Raw genomic sequence first — 22,012 nt, 5'->3', positions numbered from 1 at the left:
CATGATGAAAAATGCTCTCCACCTCTGTCCACGGAGAGAGAAGGGATGGACTCAGAACAGATTTTCCTTCCCTCCTTCCTTCCTTCCTCCCTCCCTTCCTTCCTTCCCCCCTTCCTTCTTTTCTCCCTCCCTTCCTTCCTTCCTTCCTTCCTTCCTTCCTTCCTTCTTTCCTTCCTTCCTCCCTCCCTTCTTTCTTCTTTCTTCCTTCCTTTCTTTCTCTTTCTTTTTTCTTCCTTCTTTCTTGCTTGCTTCACCTTTCTTTCTTTCTTTCTTTCTTTCTTTCTTTCTTTCTTTCTTTCTTTCTTTCTTTTTCTTTCTTCCTTCCTTCCTTTCTGTCTTTCTTTTTTCTTTCTTTCTCTCCCTTTCTTCCTTCCTTCCTTTCTCTCTTTCTTCCTTCCTCCCTTCCTTTTTTCTTTCTTTGTCTATCTCTCTCTCTTTCTTTCTTTCTCTCTCTCTCTTTCTTTCTTTTTCTCTCTTTCTCTCCCTCTCTCTTTCTTTCTTTCTACCTGCACTCGTAACCATTGGAGTTAAAGAGGCCCTAGGTCACTACAAGTCTTCTTAACCCATGGAAGCATCTTTGGGGTGCTGCTTTAAAAGTGATGGGGGGCACAGCTAGGGGTGCCATAGTGCACAGAGTGCTTCGCCTGGAATAAAGGAGACTCGTTTGCCTGAGTTCAGACACTTACTAGCTGTGTGACCCTGGGCGAGTCACTAAAAAAAAAGTCATTGGGGCACAGAGGGGAAAGATGTGCATTTCAACTCCAGGGAACTGCATTCAGGTCCTGGTTCTGCCACTTTGTACCTGTGTATTCTGGGCTAAGTTTGACTTGGACCAGTCCCTAGGGAATTTAGGTTCAATATTAGAACAAAACGGCATCTTTCAACAGTTCACAAAAGATTAATAAAAAAAATTAAAATTAGCCAAAAAGGATATTCATTGAGGACTCCACGAATTGGTTCATTTTGTTGAAGCGTCCCTGCCTCTGATTTGCCCATTGTGGTCTGCTAGCCAAACCAAAGAGAAAGGCTAAAGCTTTTATGTCTTATTTTGTACTGAGTGACCAGAAAGTGACGCCAACAGCTGGAGCTTTTATTCCCCTGGACCAATTCAGGCTGAAGAGTGTTTTCAATACCTTTAAAGAAAAACTGGCCTAACTTACATAGGGGGTGGGTGGGGGCAGGGGGAGGGGCAGTAGTTGGGATATTGCTCCTGCCACCTTCCGATCCTTGGTGGTAAGGTCCTTGGTGTCTTCTATGGGGCCTTCCATCATGTAAATGACTTTAGGACTGTTACTGGTCAACTTTGACCTTAATCATGCAAGGAACTTGGCAGGCAGCATTAAAAGAGGAAAAGTTCCGTTCCCATGGAAGGGCAATCACCAAATCTTTGCCCTATTAGAGGCCTCTGAGAGTCGGCCTCTCTTCTTCTGTGGGGATGGGTAGACGCTGTCATCTCTTCCTTGTTGCCAGAAAGCAAGAGGTCCTCCACCCCTCCCCCAACCAAGTCACCCTTTGGTGCACCAAGCCCCCTGGGGAGCAGGGTTGCAATGACCCTGGGTGCTGTATTCGCAGCATCAGGGCAGCGACCAGTCACTTCTGGATTGTGGTGGGCAAATGGTTATAATTAGGCCTGCCTGCCTTTGCCACTGCCCCTGCCAGTGGGCATTTTCCTAGGGCCCCCGAATCTGTCCATTCTGATGCTCTTAGAGTTTATTTGATCAGACAGGGTCAGACTTGTACATTTTCGCACTGAATAGAGGGTGGATTGGAGTGTGGAGAGGCTTGAGGCAGGCAGATGCCCACCCCATCCCCCACCCCAAGCAGGCTGTTGCAATGGTTCAGGTGTAAGGTGCAGGCCTGCACCAGGGTAGCAGTAGTTATCAGAGGAGAGCAGGAGCCACGTTGAAGAAATGTTCTGAAGGTAAAGCCTATACTCTGTAAGCCCTTTGAGGGAAGAGTCTGTTTTATTTGATTTTATGTTCTTGTATATCCAGGACCTGACATAGTGCCTGGAACACAGTAGGTACATAATAAATGCTGGAATACTTTCCTTCCTGACTTCCTCACCTCTGTGCCACTGACCCTCCCACAGCCTGCCATCCTTGTTAGACCTTGTCTATCCCTACAAATACATCTGCTCTCTATCCAATGAGCATTTATTCAGCTGCACACTGGTTATTTCTCCTTGAGAACGTAAGCTCCTTGAGGGCAAGGACTGTTTGATGCATGTTTTTCTATTCTCATGCCTTAGCAGACGGTTCCTGGGCACACAGTAGGTGCTTCATATGTGCCTGTTGAATGGACTGGCCACGTGGTCAATACATTCTATGCCTACTGTGTCCCAGGCACTGCATTCACCAAAGGGGATGCAAAGAGATGTAAAAGGTCTTCCCAACTGTAAAAACCAAACGAAACCAAACCTTCCTCAGTGTTTCTGCTCCAGTGTGATTTCAATGGTCCAGGGAGTGCGCAGGGAGGAAACTCCTTCCAAGCTAGCAGTTCTGCACCTTCCCTCGATGTGTCACCTTGGAGAGTTGGCTAGGTCATTGAGAGGCATGAATAACCTTGGATAAGTCATTTATCCTCAATAGGCTTTGCTCATCTGTTAAAAGGGGGTGCCAGACTAGAGGGCATGCGAGCTCACTTCCAACTCTTCCCTCCATCTCCTGAGTCTGAGCATTTTCCCTGGCTCTGCCCCAGGCCTAGAACACTTTCCCCCCTCCTCTTACCTCACTCTCCTGGGTTCCTTCAGGTTCCAGCTAAAATCTTAAAAATCGCAAGAAGCCCTTCTGGATTCCCTTTAATGCTGGTGATTTCCCTCTGCTGATGAACTGCAATTTATCCTGCTTTTATCGCTTTCTTGTATGTAGGTGTTTGCATGTTGTCTCCTCCATTAGCCTGGGAGTTCCTTTGCCACAATGGGCAAATCAGAGGCAGGGACGCTTCAACAAAATGAACCAATTCGTGGAGTCCTCAATGAATATCCTCTTTGGCTAATTTTAATTTTTTTTTATTAATCTTTTGTGAACTGTTGAAAGATGCTGTTTTGTGTGTGTGTGTGTGTGTGTGTGTGTGTGTGTGTGTGTGGTTGTTGTGGTTCCAGCACTTAGCAAAGTACCTGGTATACAGTAGGCACTTAATAAATGCTTATCAACTTGACAATGGTCCTAGATGACTTGCCCAAGGTCCAAGTGACTTGCCCAGGGTCACACAGCCAGTATGTGTCAGAGACAGACTTGAATCCAGGTCTTCCTGGCTCTGAAACTGGCTCTCCAACTACTATACCACACTGCCCCTCTCACTCAAATGAAAGACAAAATAAGGTGTTGTCTGGTTTTTATTAAATAAGTAGATTGTTATTTCATGTTGGAAAAAGTTAAACATTGATATATCAAAAACATGAAATGAACAAAAGGATAATGGCACCAAGGCTTCCTAGAAGACCCTCCCAGATCCCAGCCTGAGGACCACTCAGGTGGTTCAGGAATTCCTCCCATTTTTAAAAATCTCAGAGATGGTCAACCTCACAAAGGAAGCTCCTTCCAGGTCTAACAACCATCTCTTCAGAAGAAAAAATAGGTGCACCAACATTGGTGAATTTACTGTTTGTAGAAAAGGCTCAAGGGTAGGAAAGTTGGTGCGAGATTGCTGGCCTTCATGAGTTAGGGGTGTGAATGGTCACAAGAGTGATAGCTTGTGTCTCTGGCATTGAATTCTCATTCATTTCCAAAGTCTCATGCCCACCAACAGCCCAGAGGTAGCTGCTGATGAATGTGTTATCACCACCCTCCACCAACACTGGACAGATGAGGAAATGGAGGCTCTGGAAAGCACAGGCTCAGAAAGGGCAGAACCGAGAGCCCAGGCTAGGTAGTGCTCATCTTCGAGCCTTGAATCAGCAGGATCTGGGAAATTTGCATCTCCATTCCCAGCCCAGTTTTTTGCCCATAGCAGGCACCCAATGGGCAGTCACTGAACACATACATTAAGAATGACTCCTTTTCACAGAAAATACTAGAACGTATTGGAGAGGTGGAGAAAGGGGGCAGCTATGGGTATGGAATATTGTATACATTGTTGAACATGATCAATGCATCAGTCAGTTTTGTTTAACTCCTCGCCCAGGGTCACAGAGCCTGTATGGGTCAAAGGCAGGCCTTGAACCCAGGTTTCCCCTGTTCTGAAGCCAGTTTGCCATCCTCTATGCTACCTTGCTCCTCATGGGAGATGAAGGTAAAATAAAAACAAAAGATATCAGCCACAAACAAACAAAACCAAACAAACTCCAGGGTCAGTTTTACTCAAGCCATTTTTGTGTCTGGTGAAATAGCTTGGTCTCTAAGCCAGTCCTGGCACACACTCTTCCCCTTGAGACAGCTTTAAGAGGTGGAAGTTGGCATCGTTTCATTTGGCAAATGGGAAACACAGAGCATTGAAATGTCTTGGCAGAAGTTGCACATCCTTCCATGAGACTGTGTCTCCTTAGAAAGGAATCAAGAGCTGAACTGGATTCTAGCCCATCTCTCTTCCTTATAGACTGGGGGGCAGGATGAAGAGGAGTTCCTAGTTTCCCTGGGGAAATGAATAAATGCTTCATTTAGCTCTTCATAAAAGGTTGGCTCAGATTCCTGGACACTAGGGGGAAGACTCTGTTACTCAGAACAATAACTAAATGGCCCCAAGAGTAGTTCTGACCCTGCCTGGAGCCTAAGATCTGGAATGGTTCCTACTTCCAGTTACCCCCCAACTGCTAATCTCCTCTTCATTCAGTGTGCTTGATGGGGAGCTCGGTTCCCAGGGCCAACATTTCCAGATGATGGGCCACAGAATGGAAATCTCCCTTCTCACAAGGCTGCAGTCTTTCCCTGCCTGGGCTCTTGGTACAGCCCCATCTTGACTCCTAAGCCCAAGCTGCTCCCAATTGAATTCCATTCTTCATTCAGAACTGCTCTAGGAAAAGAATCTGGGAGCTGGGGAAGTCTAGAAGTCTATGAAGTCTAGCCTTTGGCCTCTTTTCTATGAAGCATTCTAGGCAGAGCTGGTCATGATCATGATTGGCCATGAAGAAAAGATGTGGAGAGGGACCTCCTTCCCTTTTTTGCAAGGTGGGGGACTATGGGTGCTGAACATTGCATACATCGTCAGACTTCGTTTGATGGGCCAGTTTCAATGAATCTGCTGTATCTCTCTCTCTTTTCTGTTTTGTTGTAATGGGGGTCTGACACATATAGACCCCATCAGCTTCCTTGGCTGATACAACCTCTCCACATGGAGGGACATTTAAGGACCTTGCTTCCTGAAGAATTGTAAGGATGTGAATGGGAAGTTTCTTAGAAGAGGGTAGAGCATGTGTAGACATTCTGTAACTGGTTCCAGTGGCAAACTGGATGTGGAAAGGGGGAGCTTCACCTGTCACCATTGGCCACCCTCTCTTCATCACTCTGCTTTATTCAGAGGCTTCTTTGTTCACAGAGATCATACCTAAAGGGAAAAGTATTGGGGCCTCTCCAAAGCCATGTGATCCAAGAAACAAACCTCCATCCTTGACCTTTTCATGTGCACTTTTCAAATCTGGATATAAATAGCAGAGATTCCAATTATGGAAGTTTCAGAAAGTTGGGAGACTGAGTCATAGGAATCTGGGAGCTGGAATCCAGGCTGGATTTTACAGCCAACATAGCATTGATGCTCGAGGAACAAAGAGGAATCAGTCATCTTCAGAAGTGACTCTGGGGCTCTGAGCCCAGAAGTAGCTGGAGTCAGGATCAGTCAGCCATTGGGTATAAATCTGATGGGGCCTATGTTACATGGGAACTGATCTAATAAGGGAGAGGATGCCCCAAGGGCACTGGGAAAAATGTCTGTACATTTGTTCTTGCTATGTCTTTGAAGTAAATACCCCTTTGTAAAAGCCAAAAGATTTTAAGTGGTTTGATGGAACTAGGGCATTAGTCTTATGTCCCTAACAATAGGGGGAAACATGGCTGGTGGGGGCTCAAGCCATTGAAGTAGAGAAGAAATACTCCAACCCTTCTGGGACCTTGGAACTCCGAAGGGGGAGAGGTCACCTGCCTGGCTCTGGGGAAGAAATTCAGAGCTTCATCACAGGGGAGAGCTTCTGGGTAGGGGACAGAGGTGGGATAGATTCTGAAATGAACAGGTTGTAAAAAACAAAAGAATCGCTGAATTTTAGAGCTGGATAGGGCCTCAGAGATCGAATCCAAACTCATTTTGCAGAGGAGGAAATTGAAGTCCAGAAATATGAGGTGACAAATATTTGTGGCAAAGTCAATTCTAGAACCAGCTACGATCTGCAGTGCAGGGTTCTTACCAAGACTCTCTAAAGAACACTTTGAGAAATGTGTGCTATATCTGTTCAGTAAAACATCAATGGTCTTACAGTGAGTGCAATATTGTAAACATTTGTTGACACAAAAAGGCATCAGAGCCTGAAGAATTCAAATAAGCTATTTTAGTCCCAGGTCAAGTTAATGGAGTGAGCCTCCCGCCTCTTACTGGCCGGTGGGCTCTGCCATCAGGACAGCTCCCAGTGCTGATTGATTCTACTTTGATGTTTTCTCTTGGTTACAAGTGAGCCAGGGGGCTAAAGAAAATGATTTGGTATAAAAGCAAAGGGAATCAATGAAACATTAAAAAACCAAATTATGTACAGACTTGGCTTGAACTTCCAGTGCTTTTAAGACACTTTTTTTAACAGTGTATTTATTTATGCTGTGTTTATCCTCAAGGTGTATTTATATATCCTCAAGGATGCAATCTAGGAAAGTCGGAGCTGGAAAAGACCTTTTAAGGTCATCTGGTCCATTCCCTTCATTCTATATATAAGGCAATGGAGGCCCCTAGTTTTCCAGTTAGTGAGTTAGTATCAGAGCCTAGTTATTCTAAATTCTAGGCTAATGTTCTTTCCACTACATGACAGTGGAAATGAAGGATATGTATGACTGCGTACACACGCAAAGCCCATCATGCACATTGACCAACACAGAGGATTTTTTATAACACTGTAGATCTACAAAGTCCTATGTCACCCTTCCCAAGGTAGGGACTTCATATAACACCACTACAAGGTAGGTTTATCTTCTCCTCAATTTACAGACTGGTAAACTGAGGCATAGAGAAATGAAGTAACAGCCTTGATCACAGAGTAAGATAGCTCTGGGTTAGGAGCAGATCCCAGAGAGCCCAATTTTGCCATCTGCTGCTCAGGTCAGTGAGGCACACTTCGTCTCCGATCACCAGCCCAGGCTAACCACACTTGTGGAAGGTATAGAGTTGGCAGGTACCATTACCTTCCACTTGGGATGGAGACAGAGTGAACAGAGAAGGGCCCAGCTCCAGTCTTCAAGATGAGGCAGAGGGGCAGGGACAGAACCCAAAGGTCCTAAGTCCCATTGGTGCTCACAGCCTGTTATTCCAGGATCTGGATGGTGGCCTGGGGTGTCTAGGCTCCTGTCCTTCCCTCGATGTCCTCACAGTGTCCATTGGGAGACAGAACTGTCAGTGCCAGCTCCTCTGAGGGGTCCTGGAAACCATCTACAACGGAGAGAAGGGGAGGGGGTGGCCAGGAGAAGGGAAAGGGAAAGAGAGTCAAATAGGGGACAATGGGCAAGTTGACTCAGTGAGCAAACTAGGAAGGATGTGACATTCCAGCTGTGTCCAAGAGTGGCTAATCTGAGCCTTGGGCATTTCACTGGGGGGGGGAGGGGCTGCGTACTAATGCACTGAGAAGCAGAGCTTTATAGAACCTTGCCGGAGAGAGGGAGGCAGTGTGGCAATGCCTGTGGGTGGGGCTTCAGAATGGACCCTCACTTTGTAAACCTCACATCAGCAGGTAATATCAGCTGTTACAGCGGCCTTCAAGGGCTGTAATCAGTCAGCAAGTAGAGAAATGTCAGGGATTATCTGAAAGGCTTCTACCCAAACGTCACTGCTGATTCTCTTGAAATGCAGGTATCCAACAATGCTATGTAGCTGTCATCTGTTATTATTGTTTTAGAGTGTTATATGGAGCAAGTAGAATGATTATCTTCTGGCACTATATAAAGTCAGCTCTAATTATCATCTTAAAACTCTTTAGCAATGGTGACTAGGAAGGAAGGAGGAAAGGAAAGGAAAAGAGGAAGGAAAGAAAAGAGGAAGGAAGGAAGGAAGGAAGGAAGGGAAATGTGTGTGTGAGTCTGTGTTCTAGTGGCCACTGATGAATGGATGAATGAATGAGTGAGTGAGTGAGTGAGTGAATGAATGAGTGAATGAGTCATAGGTGCACAGAGCTAGAAGGGACATCAAAGGCATCTGGTCTAAACCTCATTTTACAGATGAAGAAACCGAGGCCCAGGGAGATGAAGTGACAGATCGAGAGCAGGAAGGGACCTTCCTGTCAAATTTATATCAATAAAATCTTCTCTGTAGGATGTCCTCAAGCTTTGCCATTCAGCCTCTGCTGGAAGCCTTGGAGTGACGGTGAGCTCACCACCACCTGGCCAGGCAACCTCTTTGGACAGCTCTGATCATCAGGAAGTTTCTTCCTGACATCAGGCCCAACTTGGTCCCTTGGCTTCTTGTACTTGCTCTTAGTTCTGCCTTTCCAGGGCTAGTTTTGAAGGACACACAAAGAAACAGAGGGAGATGGGGGACTCAGTTTCCAGAGAAAGCTACCAAAAGGACGGTTCTGGAAGAATGATGAGTAAATGAATGAATGAACTTAATCTGGGACTAATAATTCAAGCAATCCCATGTTTACTCCCAGAAAGGGCATGTCAATCAACTGTCCCAATGAGATAATATTTGTCAAGCACTTAGCACAGTGCCTGGCACACTGTAGGCACCTAATAAATGTTTATTTCCTCCTCTAAGGCTCTTTTCAGCACCCCTAGGACTCCTCAGACTAGGCTTCCCTCCCATTGCCACCACTTTCCTGTGTGTGTTCTCTCTCCTATTCCCTTTAAGGGAAGAGCATGCCTGACTTTTGTGTTTGAATGAATCCCTTCTCTTCCTGACCCCTGCCCACCCAGCCTCCTCACCTCACCCACTCACTAGCTTAGCCCCTCGCCTGGTACATAGGAGGAACTTGATGAATGTTTCTTGTTTATTTATCTATTCACATTCTAAAAGAGAGAGGAATGTCCAGAAAAGGAAACCGAGGCCTCTGGAGAGGTCAGAGTAGAGGGACCATTGGTGGGAGAGGGTAAGGAGTTAGGCCCTGGGAGATGGGCCTCAAGTCCAGGGGGTCTGGGGCTAGATGAGTGGCTTCCTTGGGGAAGGCCCAGGCGAGAAGGGAAGGCACTACCCCAGCAGAACCGAAGATTCACCCACTCATGGAACAGGACACACTTACCCTCAGCTGGGCCACTGGTGGTGCTGTTGGCCCGGGCCTTCCTCCTGCTCCACGATGACCAAGGAAAGCATCTGAGCAGCCTTTGGAATCCCAGCCTCCCCCTCGTCCTCTCTGCTGGAAGACAGAACACACCAAGAGACATGGGGTCAGACACAGAGGGAGGCACAGGATTCAGCCATGGGCCCCACTTGAGGAGATTGGAGTTCCCAAAGAAAGGCCTTTCATGGTGCTAAGAGTATACTACATCTTAACTTCCTTCAGTGAAAGGAAGGAAGGAAGGACAGAAGGAAGGAAGGAAGAAGAGAAACAGAGAGAGAGAGGAGGGGGAGAGAGGGAGGGAGTAAAGGAGGGAGAGAGAGAGAGAGGAGAGGAAGGAAGAAAAGAGGAAGGAAGGAAAGAAAGGAAGGAAGGAGGAAAGAAAAAAGAAAGAAAGAAAGAAAAGAAGGAAGGAAGAAAGAAGGAAGGAAGGAAGGAAGGAAGGAAGGAAGGAAGGAAGGAAGGAAGGAAAGTAGGGGAAGAAGGCTCAATGTGGGCAAATCCTGGGAAGATAAACTTATGAAAGTGATACTTCAGCACATTGTAAATGCCTAAAACTAAAGAAAGGACCAAGACCATAGAATACTAGATTCAGAGCTGGAAAAGACCTTGAAGCCACTAAGTCCAATTTTCTCATTTTACAGATGAGGAAAACTGTGGTACAGAGAGGTTAAGTGACTTGTCCGCAGTCACACCGCCAGTGTCTATGGCAAGGTTTGAGCCAAAGTCTTCCTGACAGCAATGCCAGTGCCCACACAATACGCCAGGCTGACTCTCAAAATTGGTCCCTTCCCCCTGATATTCAGTCCCCAAACAGGGAGAAAACGAACCTTTATTAGGGCATGAACCCCTTCTCAGAATAGTTTTTAATTGCATAAAATATAAAAGATCACAAAAGAAACCAAAACATTGAAACATGGTTATCAAAATGTTTAAAACAACAGGCCCCAGTTTAAGTGCCCCAGCCTGGAGAATTGCAACCTTTTTGAGATGACCATCATTAAACAACAACGAGAAATTGACCTGCCTCTGAACAACCTCACTTTTCTGAAGGTCATTTTTCTAAGAACCTCAGCTATCTGGAACCTGGCCAGAAAGGAGGAAATAAACAAAAGGCCTCAATGGTCAGATTGAGAATGGGAATGGACTTGTCCAAGGTCTCACATGTAGGAAGCAACAGATTCAGAGTCTGAACATGAATTCCAAATCCAGGGCCAGGCCCCTGCTATGTGTGTGTGGAGGAGGGAGATAGTGTGGTTCAGGGCTCTCCTTTGGGCTCTCCGCTATATCATCCAGCCTCCTTCAAACCCCCAACCCTCAAACTCAAGCCCTCAGCTCTTCAGGGAGCCCTTCCAGTCCAAATGAAGCAATTTGTAAAGTGCTTGGCACGTAATAGCCAACTATTAACTGTGTGTTACCTCCCCACCTCCCTACCATACTAAGAAGAAGTATTTTCACTTAAAAAAAGTTTGGGAATGTATTTATGATACATTTTATTGGTGCCTTTACATTCTGTATTTATATTACAACCATTCCCAATAATTTCCTTCCCCATCTGCAGATGGAAGCAAAGGAAAATATACCTGAGAGATGGCATTCCACACTAGTTACCCCCACCTTTCTGCCAAGGGTGAGAAAGAATATTTCATTTTTTCCTTTCCAAGGCTTTCATTGGTTTTGCTCTACTCAGAGTTTCATTTCCTTTAGAATTATTTTCATTACACTGCTGTAATTATTGGATGAACTGTTTTCTTGGTTCTATTTTTTTCTCAGCATCAGTTCATATATATCTTCCTATGTTTCTCTGAATTCTTCACATTTTTCCTTTATTTTAAATTGGGTGTGTGAGTTCATTGGACCGGGATCTAACTGTGCGGAAACTCCCTTTCCAAATGCTCATGCTCTGTGACATGTAAGTCACTCAGCAGGCATTTATTAAGGAGCCACAATGCATTGGTCACTCTGCTAAGCTCTGCAGGAGGCAAGGGAAGACAAAGCCAGACCATGCCCTCAAGGGCCTCACATTCTAGTGGGGGGGGTGTAATTTGTAGCTAACTGTTCAGGACAAATATCTACAGAACAGACAGAAAGTAACCTCCAAAGGAAGGAAGGCAAGGGAGCAATCCTGAGAGACAGCCAGGTGTGGACACAGGAGATGGGGGGTTGAGGGTGAGCGGCAGCAAATGGCCAGTGCTGCTGAATCATAGGATGTGTGAAGAGAAAGAAAGTCTAATAAGACTGGAAAGGTAGGAAGGGGCCAGATTCATATTTGATCCTGGAGGTGATAGAAGGCCATTAGGATTTATAGAGTAGGGGAGTGGTGTGGTTAGATCTGTGTTTTAGGAGATCAGCTTTGGGGCAGGAGGATGGACTGGAGTGGGGAGAAACTGACTGGAGGCAGGAAGACCAGTCAGAAGAGGCTGAGATCTCCGTCACTGCTAAATACACGTAGACAAGGTTTCCTAATTGCTACTGCAAAGATCCAGGTGAGAGGTGATGAGGTCTGAGTGAGAAGGGAAGAGGAAGTGTCTGAGAGTTATTGTGAAGGTAGAAACAAGATCTGGCCCCAGGTTGTCTCCGCAGGGTAAGCAAGGGGCTAAGGATAAACAAAAGGTAGCAAAGAGGAGAAGGTGATCCATAGTGTCAAACATAGTCATTTTCCAAAGCTGCCCAGGGACCCTCAGAGTTTACATCCCACAGTCAGACTACAGCCTTGGGTCTTCCTAATTCTGTACTCTATCCCCTACATCAAGTTCCCTCTCCCTCCCTTCTTACTGAACAACAATATTCCAATGTTCAGGTATGATCCAGCCCTTTCTTTTCATCTTTAACCTAATCTGTGGTCACTCACCCCAGTATACATCGGGCCTATGGTTCTGTCTTTTGACTTCCTTAGGGGGTCTATGCCTCGGTATTAGGACTGCCGGGTCAAAAAATGTAGAGACAACTTCAAGTCTATTTTCTCCTCATTGAAAGGTAACTTTAACAAGGTTGGTTATCTTGTTCCTCAGCACAGGGCCGATGACAAACAGTCAAGAGGTCAGTGTATCTCAGGACTGTAGCCGAGAGAGACAGCTGACAGCTCACAGGCCGACTGTACAGGAAGGGAGAGAAAAACTATCAAGCCTGGACACCAAAGTGCAAGTCGGTATCTGCGGATATCTGGTTTCGAGTCAACTCAATCCATTGATCAGCATTTATTAAGCCCCAACTGTATGCCGGCCACCGTCCCAGGCACTGGCGATACTGAGATACACGAACTATACTCAAATCAAACAGCCCCTGCCCTCGGGGGTCCTTAAAGGGGATCAAAGAGATGTTAGCTAGCGAGCCGGCAGCATGTGTCCCCTTTGATTTTCACAGCAATCCTGGGAGAGAGGTGTCATCATTGTTCCCATTTGACAAATGAGGAAACTGAGGCAGGGAGAGGTGAAGTGACTCAATCAGGGTTGGACTATTAAGTGTCTGTGTCCAGATTTGAACTTAGGTCTCCCTGACTCCTACAGCACTCCTGCAGCACTCTATCCACTGTGGGCCACCTGGCTGCCTCTTAAATATATACTGGATTATTTACAAAATAAGTAAGGGGGGAGAGTCGCTGGTAGTTGGAGGGATCAAGAAAGGCCTCGTGTGGGTGACAGCATTCAAGCTGAGCTTTGTAAGATATTATGGACTGTGAGAGGCCAAGGGACGGGGAGGGCATTTCAGGCCAGAGAACAGAGAGAGGTAGAAGATGGACCCTAGTATACAGATAGCAGCAAGCAGATGGATTGGCTGAACCACACAGTGCGTTAAGGGGAGTGCCGTGAAACAAATCTGGAAAGGCAGGAGCCAGCCCGGAAGAAAGAGGCCGAGAAACAAAGCCATCGCTCTTTGTAGCTGATATGATGATACACTTAGAGAACCCTAGAGAATCAACTAAAAAATGACATGAAATAATAAACAACTTTAGCAAAGTTGCAGGATATAGAATAAACCCACATAAATCCTCGGCATTCCTATATATTACTAACAAAGCCCAACAGCAAGAGATAGAAAGAGAAATTCTGTTTAAAGTTACTGTAGACACTATAAAATATTTGGGAGGCTATCTGCCAAGACAAACCCAGGGCCCATATGAACACAATTATGAAACACTTCTCACACAAATAAAGTCAGACCTAAGTAATTGGGAAAATATCAGTTGCACATGGATAGGCTGAGCTAAAATAATAAAAATGACAAGTCTACCTAAACCAACTTACTTATTCAGTGCCATACTCATCAAACTACCAAAAAATCATTCTATAGAGCTAGAAAAAACAATAATGAAATTAATCTGGAAGAACAAAAGGTCCAGAATATCAAAGGAATTAATGAAAAGAAATGCAAGGGAAGGTGACCTAGCCATAGCAGATATTAAACTGTATTGTGAAGCAGCAGTCATCAAAACTACTTGGCACTGGCTAAGAAACAGAGTGGTGGATCAGTGGAATAGGTTAAGTACACAAGACCCAGTAGTCAATGATTATAGCAATCTACTGTTTGATAAACCTAAAGACTCCAGTTTCTGGGATAAGAACTCACTATTTGATGAAAAACACTGGGAAAACTGGAAAACAGTGTGGCAGAAATTAGGCATTTACGCTGTATACCAAGATAAGGTCAAAATGAGTGCACAATTTAGACATAAAGGGTGACATGGTAAGCCAATTAGGAGAGCAGTGAATAGTTGATCTGTCAGATCTATGGAGAAGGGAAGAATTTATGAACAAACAAGAGATAGAGAACATCAAGAAATGCAAAATGGATAATTTTGATTATATTAAATTGAAAAATTTTTCACAAGCAAAGCCAATACAACCAAGATTAGAAGGGAAGCAGAAAGCTGGGAAACAATTTTTACAGCCAATTCTCTGACAAAGGCCTCATTTCTCAAATATATAGAGAACTGAGTCAAATTTATGAGAATACAACTCATTCCCCAATTGATAAATAGTCAAAGGATATGAACAGTCAGTTTTCAGATGAAGAAATTAAAGCTATCTATAGTCATATGAAAAAATGCTCTAAATCACTCTTGATTAGAGAAATGCAAATTAAAACAACTCTGGGGTACCACATCACAGCTATCAGATTGGCTAACATGACAAAACAGGAAAATGATAAATGTTGGAGAAGATGTGGGAAACTGGTGCATTGTTGGTGGACTTTGGAATTGATCCAATCATTCTGGAGAGAAATTTGGAACTATGGGCAATCAAACTGTGCATACATCCCCTTTGATCCAGCAATAGCACTACTAGGATCTGTACCCCAAAAAGATCATTTAAAAGGGAAAAAGACCCATATGTACAAAAATATTTATAGCAGCTTTTTGTGGTGACAAAAAATTAGATTGAGGGGATGCCCATCCATTGGGGAACGGCTGAACAAGTTGTGGTATATGAATGTAATGGAATTCTATTGTGCTATAAGAAATGACGAGCAGGAGGATTTCAGAAAAACCTAGAAAGACTTACATGAACTGATGCTGAGGGAAGTGAGCAGAACCAGGAAAACACTGTACACAGTAAGAGCAATGTTGTGAGATGACCAGCTTTGATAGACTTAGCTCTTCTCACAACACAATGATCTAAGACAACTCCAAAAGACTTGTGATGGAAAACGCCATCCACATCCAGAGAAAGAACTAGGGAGTCTGAATGCCGATGGAAGCAGATGATTTGCACTTTTTTGGTTTTCTCTCTTGTGGTTTTCCCTTTTTGTTCTGAATCTTCTTTACGACATGACTAATATGGAAAATGTTTAATATGGTTGTCCACACACAGCCTATATCAGATTGCACGCCAAGTCTTACGGAAGGGAATGTTGAAAACTAAAAATAAAGAAATAAGAAAGAAAGAGGCTGTCCTGGGGGCAATAGGGAGCCACCCAGCACAGTGGAGCATGAGAATCACATGATCAAACTTGTACACTATTGTTGTTATGATCACTGGTAGTAATAGTAGTAGTAGTAGTTGTTGTTGTTGCAAACTGTCGTTCTACAACGTCAAGGGGAATAAATATGTCACTGCTCTATGGGCCCTCTCTCCTGATAGAGGTTACATGGCTCCCACCCTTCCTAAGAAAAAGAGACTAAGGTTGCTATCACCAATGAATACAAGTAGCCATGGTCTCATAGTCCATCTGTTTTATAAAGTTACATGACAAGAGACCTGAAAACTGACTTTTAAAAATTAAAGTTACTGTAGATATGGAGTAGGAGGATTATTTCAGAACTTGTGTGGAGCAGGACTTAGGGAAGAGAGAGACCAGAAGCAGACAGACCAACTCTGTCTCAACTAAAGCAGTGACCACCAGAGCGGAGAGAAGGGGCCTGTGTCAAGGAATGCTGTAGAGGTAGAAATAAGACTTGGAAAGGTATTGAATGAGGGTTGAAGGAAAGAGAAAAGTTGAGGTTGCAAAGACAGCTAGGTGGTGAAGTGGATAGAGAGCCAAATCTGGAACTGGGAAGTCTCATTTTCCTGACCTCAGACACTTACTAGCTGTGTGACCCTGGGCAAGTCACTTCACCTGGTTTACCTTAGTTTCCTCATCTGTAAAGTAAACTGGAGAAGGAAATGGCAAACTGCTCCAGTATCTTTACCAAGAAAACCCTAAATGGGGTCACAAAGAAGAGGCCATGACTGAACAACAACCAGGTTGCAAACTTGGATGGCTAGAAGAATGGTGGTACCTTGGACAGAAATAGGGAAATTGAAAGGAAGTGTAGGGGTTGGGGGGAAGCTCAGTTAGGTAGAGATGCTTATGGGACAGGCAGGTGGAGATGGCCAGCAGGCAGCTAGCCCTCTGTGCTGCAAAAGGGTTCCCAGGGCTGAAGTTGGGCACATTCTACAGGAGATGGTGACGATAAGAAAAAGGGGTGACATGATCTTCTCCCGGACATGTACATGTATAATGGACTATCTTCTCCCCCATGTTTAGATTGGTTCTATGTTTTGGCAACTCAAATCAGTAAAGCTTCAGTTATCTGACCTCTCCTCCCTGAGGTCAGAGACTGTTTTCCTTCATGTCTTTGTCTTCCCAGAGAATAGTCCAGTGCCTGGTACACAGTAAGTGCTCCATAGATGTTTGTTGATTGAGTGCTAGAATATAAGCTCCCTTAATAGTCAAGCACTATTTCTTTTATGTCTTTGTCTCCATAGCTCCAAGAACAGTATGTGGTATATAGTAGGTGTTCAATAAATGATTATTGGTTGTTAACCAACTCTCTCTCTCTCTCTCTCTCTCTCTCTCTCTCTCTCTCTCTCTCTCTCTCACGAGTCTCTCTCTCTCTCTCTCTCTCTCTCTCTCTCTCTCTCCCTCTCCCTTTCTCCCTGTCTCTATATATGTATATAAAATACACAAGTATATTATAATATTAATATAAAGCACTATATAAATAAATGCTATATCAGAATAATGAGGTCTTACTCCTGTTTTAAAGTGGAGATAGGGGGAGGGCTATGACAGTGACCAGGGTGGTTTCCTGCTTCTTGCAGAGATAGACCTTGACCTTTATTTACATAATTGGTCTAAGTGGTAAAGGGAGAGAAAACAGCTCTTTTGGATTTTCTTTTTTAAGGGAAAGGGGAGATTAGAGAGGGTTCCATCTAGCAGAAAAAAGGGTAGAAGCCCGGTGTAGTAGAGAGCAGGGTTTGGCATTAGGAGGAGCTGGGTTCAGGTCCTGCCATGGACACATACTGGCTGCATTACCCTGTGTAAGTCACTTGACCTCCCAGCACCCCAGGCAGTTTCCTAAGAATTTAGTTAACAAGCTTTTATTTAGTGCCTACTGTGTGCAAGATGCTGGGGATGCAAAGACAGAAGGGAAATAATCCCTGCCCTCAAGGAATTTGCATTCCACCTGGGGATTAGGTTAGGGAGGAAGGCACAGGCAGCTTGGGGGGGGGGGCCCTCCCCCCCTCCCCCCAGCCTCCAGGTCAGGAAAGCTTGTCCAAGGTGGATCTTCAGTTGAGTCTCCAAGGAGGAGAGGAATTCTCTGAGTTCAGGTAAGAGGGAGTAATGTACAGAGGCTTATCTGTATTGGCAGAAAGCAATTCCATACGAGGATGACGACTACGACGATGATGACGATGATGATGATGAGGACGATGACGACGATGATGATGATGACGATGATGACGATGATGATGATGAGGACGATGACGATGATGATGACGATGACGACGATGATGATGACGATGACAACGACGATGATGACGACGACGATGATGACGATGATGAGGACGATGATGACAACGATGATGATGACAATGATGATGATATAGTGCCTACTGTGTACTTTAAGGTTTCCAAAGTACTTTACAATTATTACCTCATTTGACCCTCATAACCTTGGGAAGTAGGTGCTATTATGATCCCCATTTTACAGATGAAGAAACTGAGTCAAGTGACTGACCCAGGGTCGCACAGCTAGGATGCTGAGGCCAGATTTGAGCTCGAGTGTCCCTGACTCCATGCTCAGTGCTCTACCCACCGAGCCACCTCACTGTGGTAAAGATGCCACCTGGGCCTCCAGCCAAGTCATCGATACCATGTTAAACATCAGAGGGCCAAGTTCAGGTTGCTAGGGCCTTTCCCTAGTAACCACCTGCCACAGTGACCAGGAACAGTTCCTGACTATTCTTTGGGTTCAGCCACTCAGTGACTGGTTCTGAATCTGCCTAATTGGACTCTCATCGAGCCCATGTCACCCCATCTTTTCTATAAGAAGAGAATGAGACACTTTATCAAACTGATACGGAAATCGAGGTAAGCTGTCTCAACAGTAGCCCCAAGTCTCCCAAGGCAGTGGCCCTGTCAAGAGCTGAGGAAGCAGGGGCGTCCACCCACCAGCCTGGCTGGTCCTCAGTAATAGCCACTTTTCTAGATGCTTTTTAACGTTCTGCTCTACAATTTTGCCAGAAATTGAAGTCAAACTTACTGGCCTATAATTTACAGAGGCTTCTCTTCCATTTTTGGAAAATCAGGACATCTGGCCTTCTCCAGTCCCACACCACCTCTCCTCTTCACCATAAGCATTCGAGTATCACTGAGAGCAGCTCAGCAATCATACTGGCCAGTTCCTTCCACCTTTCTAAAGCTCACTGCCCCACTCTCCCTTCCTCAGCCTTGCTGCTCCTAGTCTTGCCTTCTGGGGCCAGGCAGAACAAATCTCCCTCTTCTTCTACCTTCAGAGAGTGCATGAAATCTGTCCCAAGCCACTGGACCACCTTCTCACTCTCTGAGAAGGCATTTCCCCCCTCCCTCACCCACCTCCTAGAAAACAGAGATTCTGTTGGCACTGGTAATGTCTAGTCCTTCTCTGGAACATTGTTTGATGCGAGTAAAGCACCCTTCCCTCAATGATGGGGAGACAAGATGGAGAAAATCGCTGTCCTGCTCTAGAAGGAGGATTTTGGTGGGTCACACAGAGTCTCAGATGACTGAGGATGCCCCCACAGGAGGCTGACTAGGCCACAGGAAGAGAATGCAGGGACCAGATAAGGTAAAAGATTTAGGATGATAGATGTAGCTCTGGAAGGGAGCTCAGAGTCCATCTAGTTCAATTCTCTCATCTTACAACTGGGGAAACTGAGGCTGGACAGAGGAAGGGATCTGTCCAAGGTCACACAGATAAAAAATAGCAGGGCTGGATTTGAACTCAGGTCATGTGACTGGAGAACTAGGGCTCTCATTTCCTGAAAATCTCTCAGTTGCTCCCATTTCAGCTCCCTCCTCCTCCAGGAAATCAGGGGCATCTGGGTCACTTAGCCACCAGGGCGTCAGGAGGCTGTGGCTGATGTCCAAGACCTCCCTGCCTCCCCTTCGATTCACTCCAGTCCAGCATGCAATGCCTGGATCCCGGGGCTTGCTCCCACACGTGCCCTCACACAGAGACGCTTCCTCAAGCTCTTCCCCCCCGCCCCACCCCTGAACCCCAGCCCTCTCCAGGTTTCTAAATCAGGGAGCTGGGCAGGACCTTGGACAGAGATTGTCTACTCCAGCCCCCGATAAGAAAAGGGAGATGGAGACAAATGAAAAAGGATCTGCTTCCAGCACGCAGGGATGAAGGGAAACTTGGGGTTGGAATCCAGGTCCTCAGGGGATCTATAGCTGGAATGGGCCTCACAGATCACCTGATCCACACCCCCCCCCCATTTTACAGAGGGGGAAACAGGCCCAGAGATGGGAAAGGACTGGGCCAAGGTCACACAGGGAGTGGCAGAGCAAAGTCTGGAACACGAGGGTACCCTCCTGGAAGCCCAGGTCTCATTCTACTATTCCATATTTCATTTCTTCTATTTCCTGACCATCCCCTCCCCCTCACATCCACACACACACACACAGATCATCCTCAACTCAATCTGTTTGTCTCCTAGGCTGGGGTGCAGATTTTTCAGTTAAGAGGCAGAACGTTGACAAGGAGACTACGTAGCCCCACATGTACAGTCACCCCAGGAAAGAGCAGTCTGCCCCCTCCAAGCCTGCCAAGGCTGCAGCCCAAGATTACAGGGAATGGAAGTGGGGAGGAGGTAGGAAGGAAGAAAGGACAGCCCCAGAGAGTGGCACCATGGCTACTGGGGCACGGGGAGGGGGGCTACTGGGGCATGGGGAGAGGGGCTCCTGGGGCATGGGAGGGGGCTACTGGGGCGTGGGGAGGGGGGCGACTGGGGCATCGAGGGGCAATTGGGATATGGGGGCTACTGGGACATGGGGAGGGGAGCTCTTGGGGCATGGGGAGAGGGGCTCCTGGGGCATGGGAGGGGGCTACTGGGACACGGGGGGGCTACTGGGACATGGGGAGGGGAGCTCTTGGGGCATGGGGAGAGGGGCTCCTGGGGCATGGGAGGGGACTACTGGGACACGGGGGGCTACTGGGACATGGGGAGTGGGGCTACTGGGGCATGGGGAGGGGGGTCCTAGGACAGAAGTGATGCATGGGGGCCCGGCGCTACCCATTCGCTGCCAGAGACCTGGGCCAGAAGTCCCGAGAGGGAGAAAGTAAATCCAGTTCTAAGTGCTGGAGCCACGGGACAAACCCTCGTTAGTTCCCCAAGGTTTGAATCTCTCTGGGTCTTGGTTTCCCTTTCTGTAAAACGAGGCGGAGTGGATTCTATGAGCTCTAAGGCCCCTCTTCACCCGCTAAGAGCGCTGGATTAGAACCGTGTCCCTGCCACTTTCTAGCCGTGTGACCTTGGACGAGTCCACTCTTCCTCTCTGGCTAGGCCTCGGTCTGCTCTTCTGCGGTAGACGCGAGGCTGGACAAGCTGGCTCCGGGACTCCTTCCCTGGCCCGCCCCTCCTCCTTGGCCCCCCTCCCCCCACCCCTAGCCGGCTCCCTGGGTCCCCGGCCCCGCTGACCTGGCGGCCACTGGCCGGCGGCTGCTCGCAGGGCCCTGCAGGCTGCGCTCTGCACGTCTGTGGCGCTGCCCGGACGCACAGGGCAGTAGGAGGCCGCCTGCACCGGGCCGCCCACATCCCGGCCGAACACCGAGCGCAACAGCGCCTCCAGCAGGTGCATGGCCTCGGCCTCGCTTCCCCCTTCCGCGCCTTGGTTGTCGCCGCGGCCGCCGCCAGGCTCCTCCACCAGGACGCCGACTAGCGCTGCGTCGCCTCCTCCGCCGCAGTCCCCCGGGTGCTGCCAAGGCGGGGGCCGCCACCGGGGCCGCCAACGAGGCCGCTGCCGCCGCCGGGCGCGCACGTCCCGCAGGATCTCCCGCAGGCGCAGGCGCGGCTCCCGGGCCCGCAGGGAAGCTTCTCGGCACAGCACGAACACGAGTGGGGAGCGGATGGCCCGCTCCGGGGATCCGCGGCCCGGAGCCCGCGCCTCCGCCACCGCCGCCGCCTCCTGCGGGCCTCCGGGCTTGCCGCTGGCTTTCCCAGCCTCTGCCTTCTGCGGGCCTCCGGGCTTGCTGCCAGCCGCCCGCGCCTCCTCCTCCTCCTCCTCCTCCTCCTTCTCCTCCTCCTTTTCCTCCTCTTCTGCTTCCTCCTCTTCTTCCTCCTCCTCTTCCTCCTCTTCCTCCCGTGGCTCCGGGAAGACGTGGCGGGCGAAGTCCCTCATTAGGCTGCGGCTCTGCTCCCGCTCCCACAGCTCGGCCACCAGCAGCACCCGGCCCCGGCCCCCGGCGCCCTCCAGCAGGGCCTGTAGCAGGTTCCCGGGCCCAGCCGCCGCCGCCGCCCCCAGCTCCATGGCCCCGCTCGGCCGGAGCCAGCCGCCCTGCACCGAGTCTCTGGCCGCCGCCGGCCCTCCGCGGCCACTAGGCTGGCCCCTCCTCAGCCGGGGCCTGGGGATGCCCGCCCCGGGACACGCCCCCGCAGCGGGGCTGAGGCGCTGGCACCAACCCCCTCGCCCCCCTCCCGACCAGGGGCTTACGTGCCTCCCCACTTTGCTGTCATTCCCGGGGCCCCGACCTTGAGGGTTTGGAACGCGGCGGGAGTAGGGAGCCCTTCCTCGCCAACCCACTCCAGCAGCAGGAAAATGTCCGTTCAGAGGTCGCTGCTGGGGGCCACCAAGGAGCCATGGAGCCTAGCCGTTTTGTGCCTTCCCCAAAGGCTCATTCATTCATTGTTTCACTTTTCCCCAGAGAAGCCAGGG

The 22,012-nt window shown here is 47.8% G+C and overlaps 1 protein-coding gene across 2 annotated transcripts; it reads right to left on the bottom strand.

Moving 5' to 3' along the window:
• Nucleotides 1-3,319: 3,319 nt before the first annotated feature.
• On the bottom strand, nt 3,320-21,804 carry C7H2orf72 (chromosome 7 C2orf72 homolog). 2 transcript variants are annotated; one of them, XM_036766762.1, is made up of 3 exons: nt 20,779-21,804; nt 9,356-9,466; nt 3,320-7,554 (listed from the first exon to the last, which is right to left on the bottom strand). In XM_036766762.1, exons 1-3 carry the CDS (start codon nt 21,605-21,607, stop codon nt 7,463-7,465), a joined length of 1,032 nt encoding a protein of 343 aa, XP_036622657.1. In that variant the 5' UTR covers nt 21,608-21,804; the 3' UTR covers nt 3,320-7,462. The 2 variants fall into 2 exon arrangements, with proteins under 2 accessions (XP_036622657.1, XP_036622656.1); XM_036766761.1 differs by having other exon boundaries at nt 9,356-9,469; nt 20,779-21,793.
• Nucleotides 21,805-22,012: the final 208 nt, after the last annotated feature.

Source organism: Trichosurus vulpecula, chromosome 7, assembly GCF_011100635.1.
Source record: "Trichosurus vulpecula isolate mTriVul1 chromosome 7, mTriVul1.pri, whole genome shotgun sequence".
Taxonomy (NCBI): Eukaryota; Metazoa; Chordata; class Mammalia; order Diprotodontia; family Phalangeridae; genus Trichosurus; species Trichosurus vulpecula.
The sequence above is the reverse complement of the archived record's forward strand: the minus strand, read 5'-3'. Positions and strand labels throughout refer to the sequence as shown.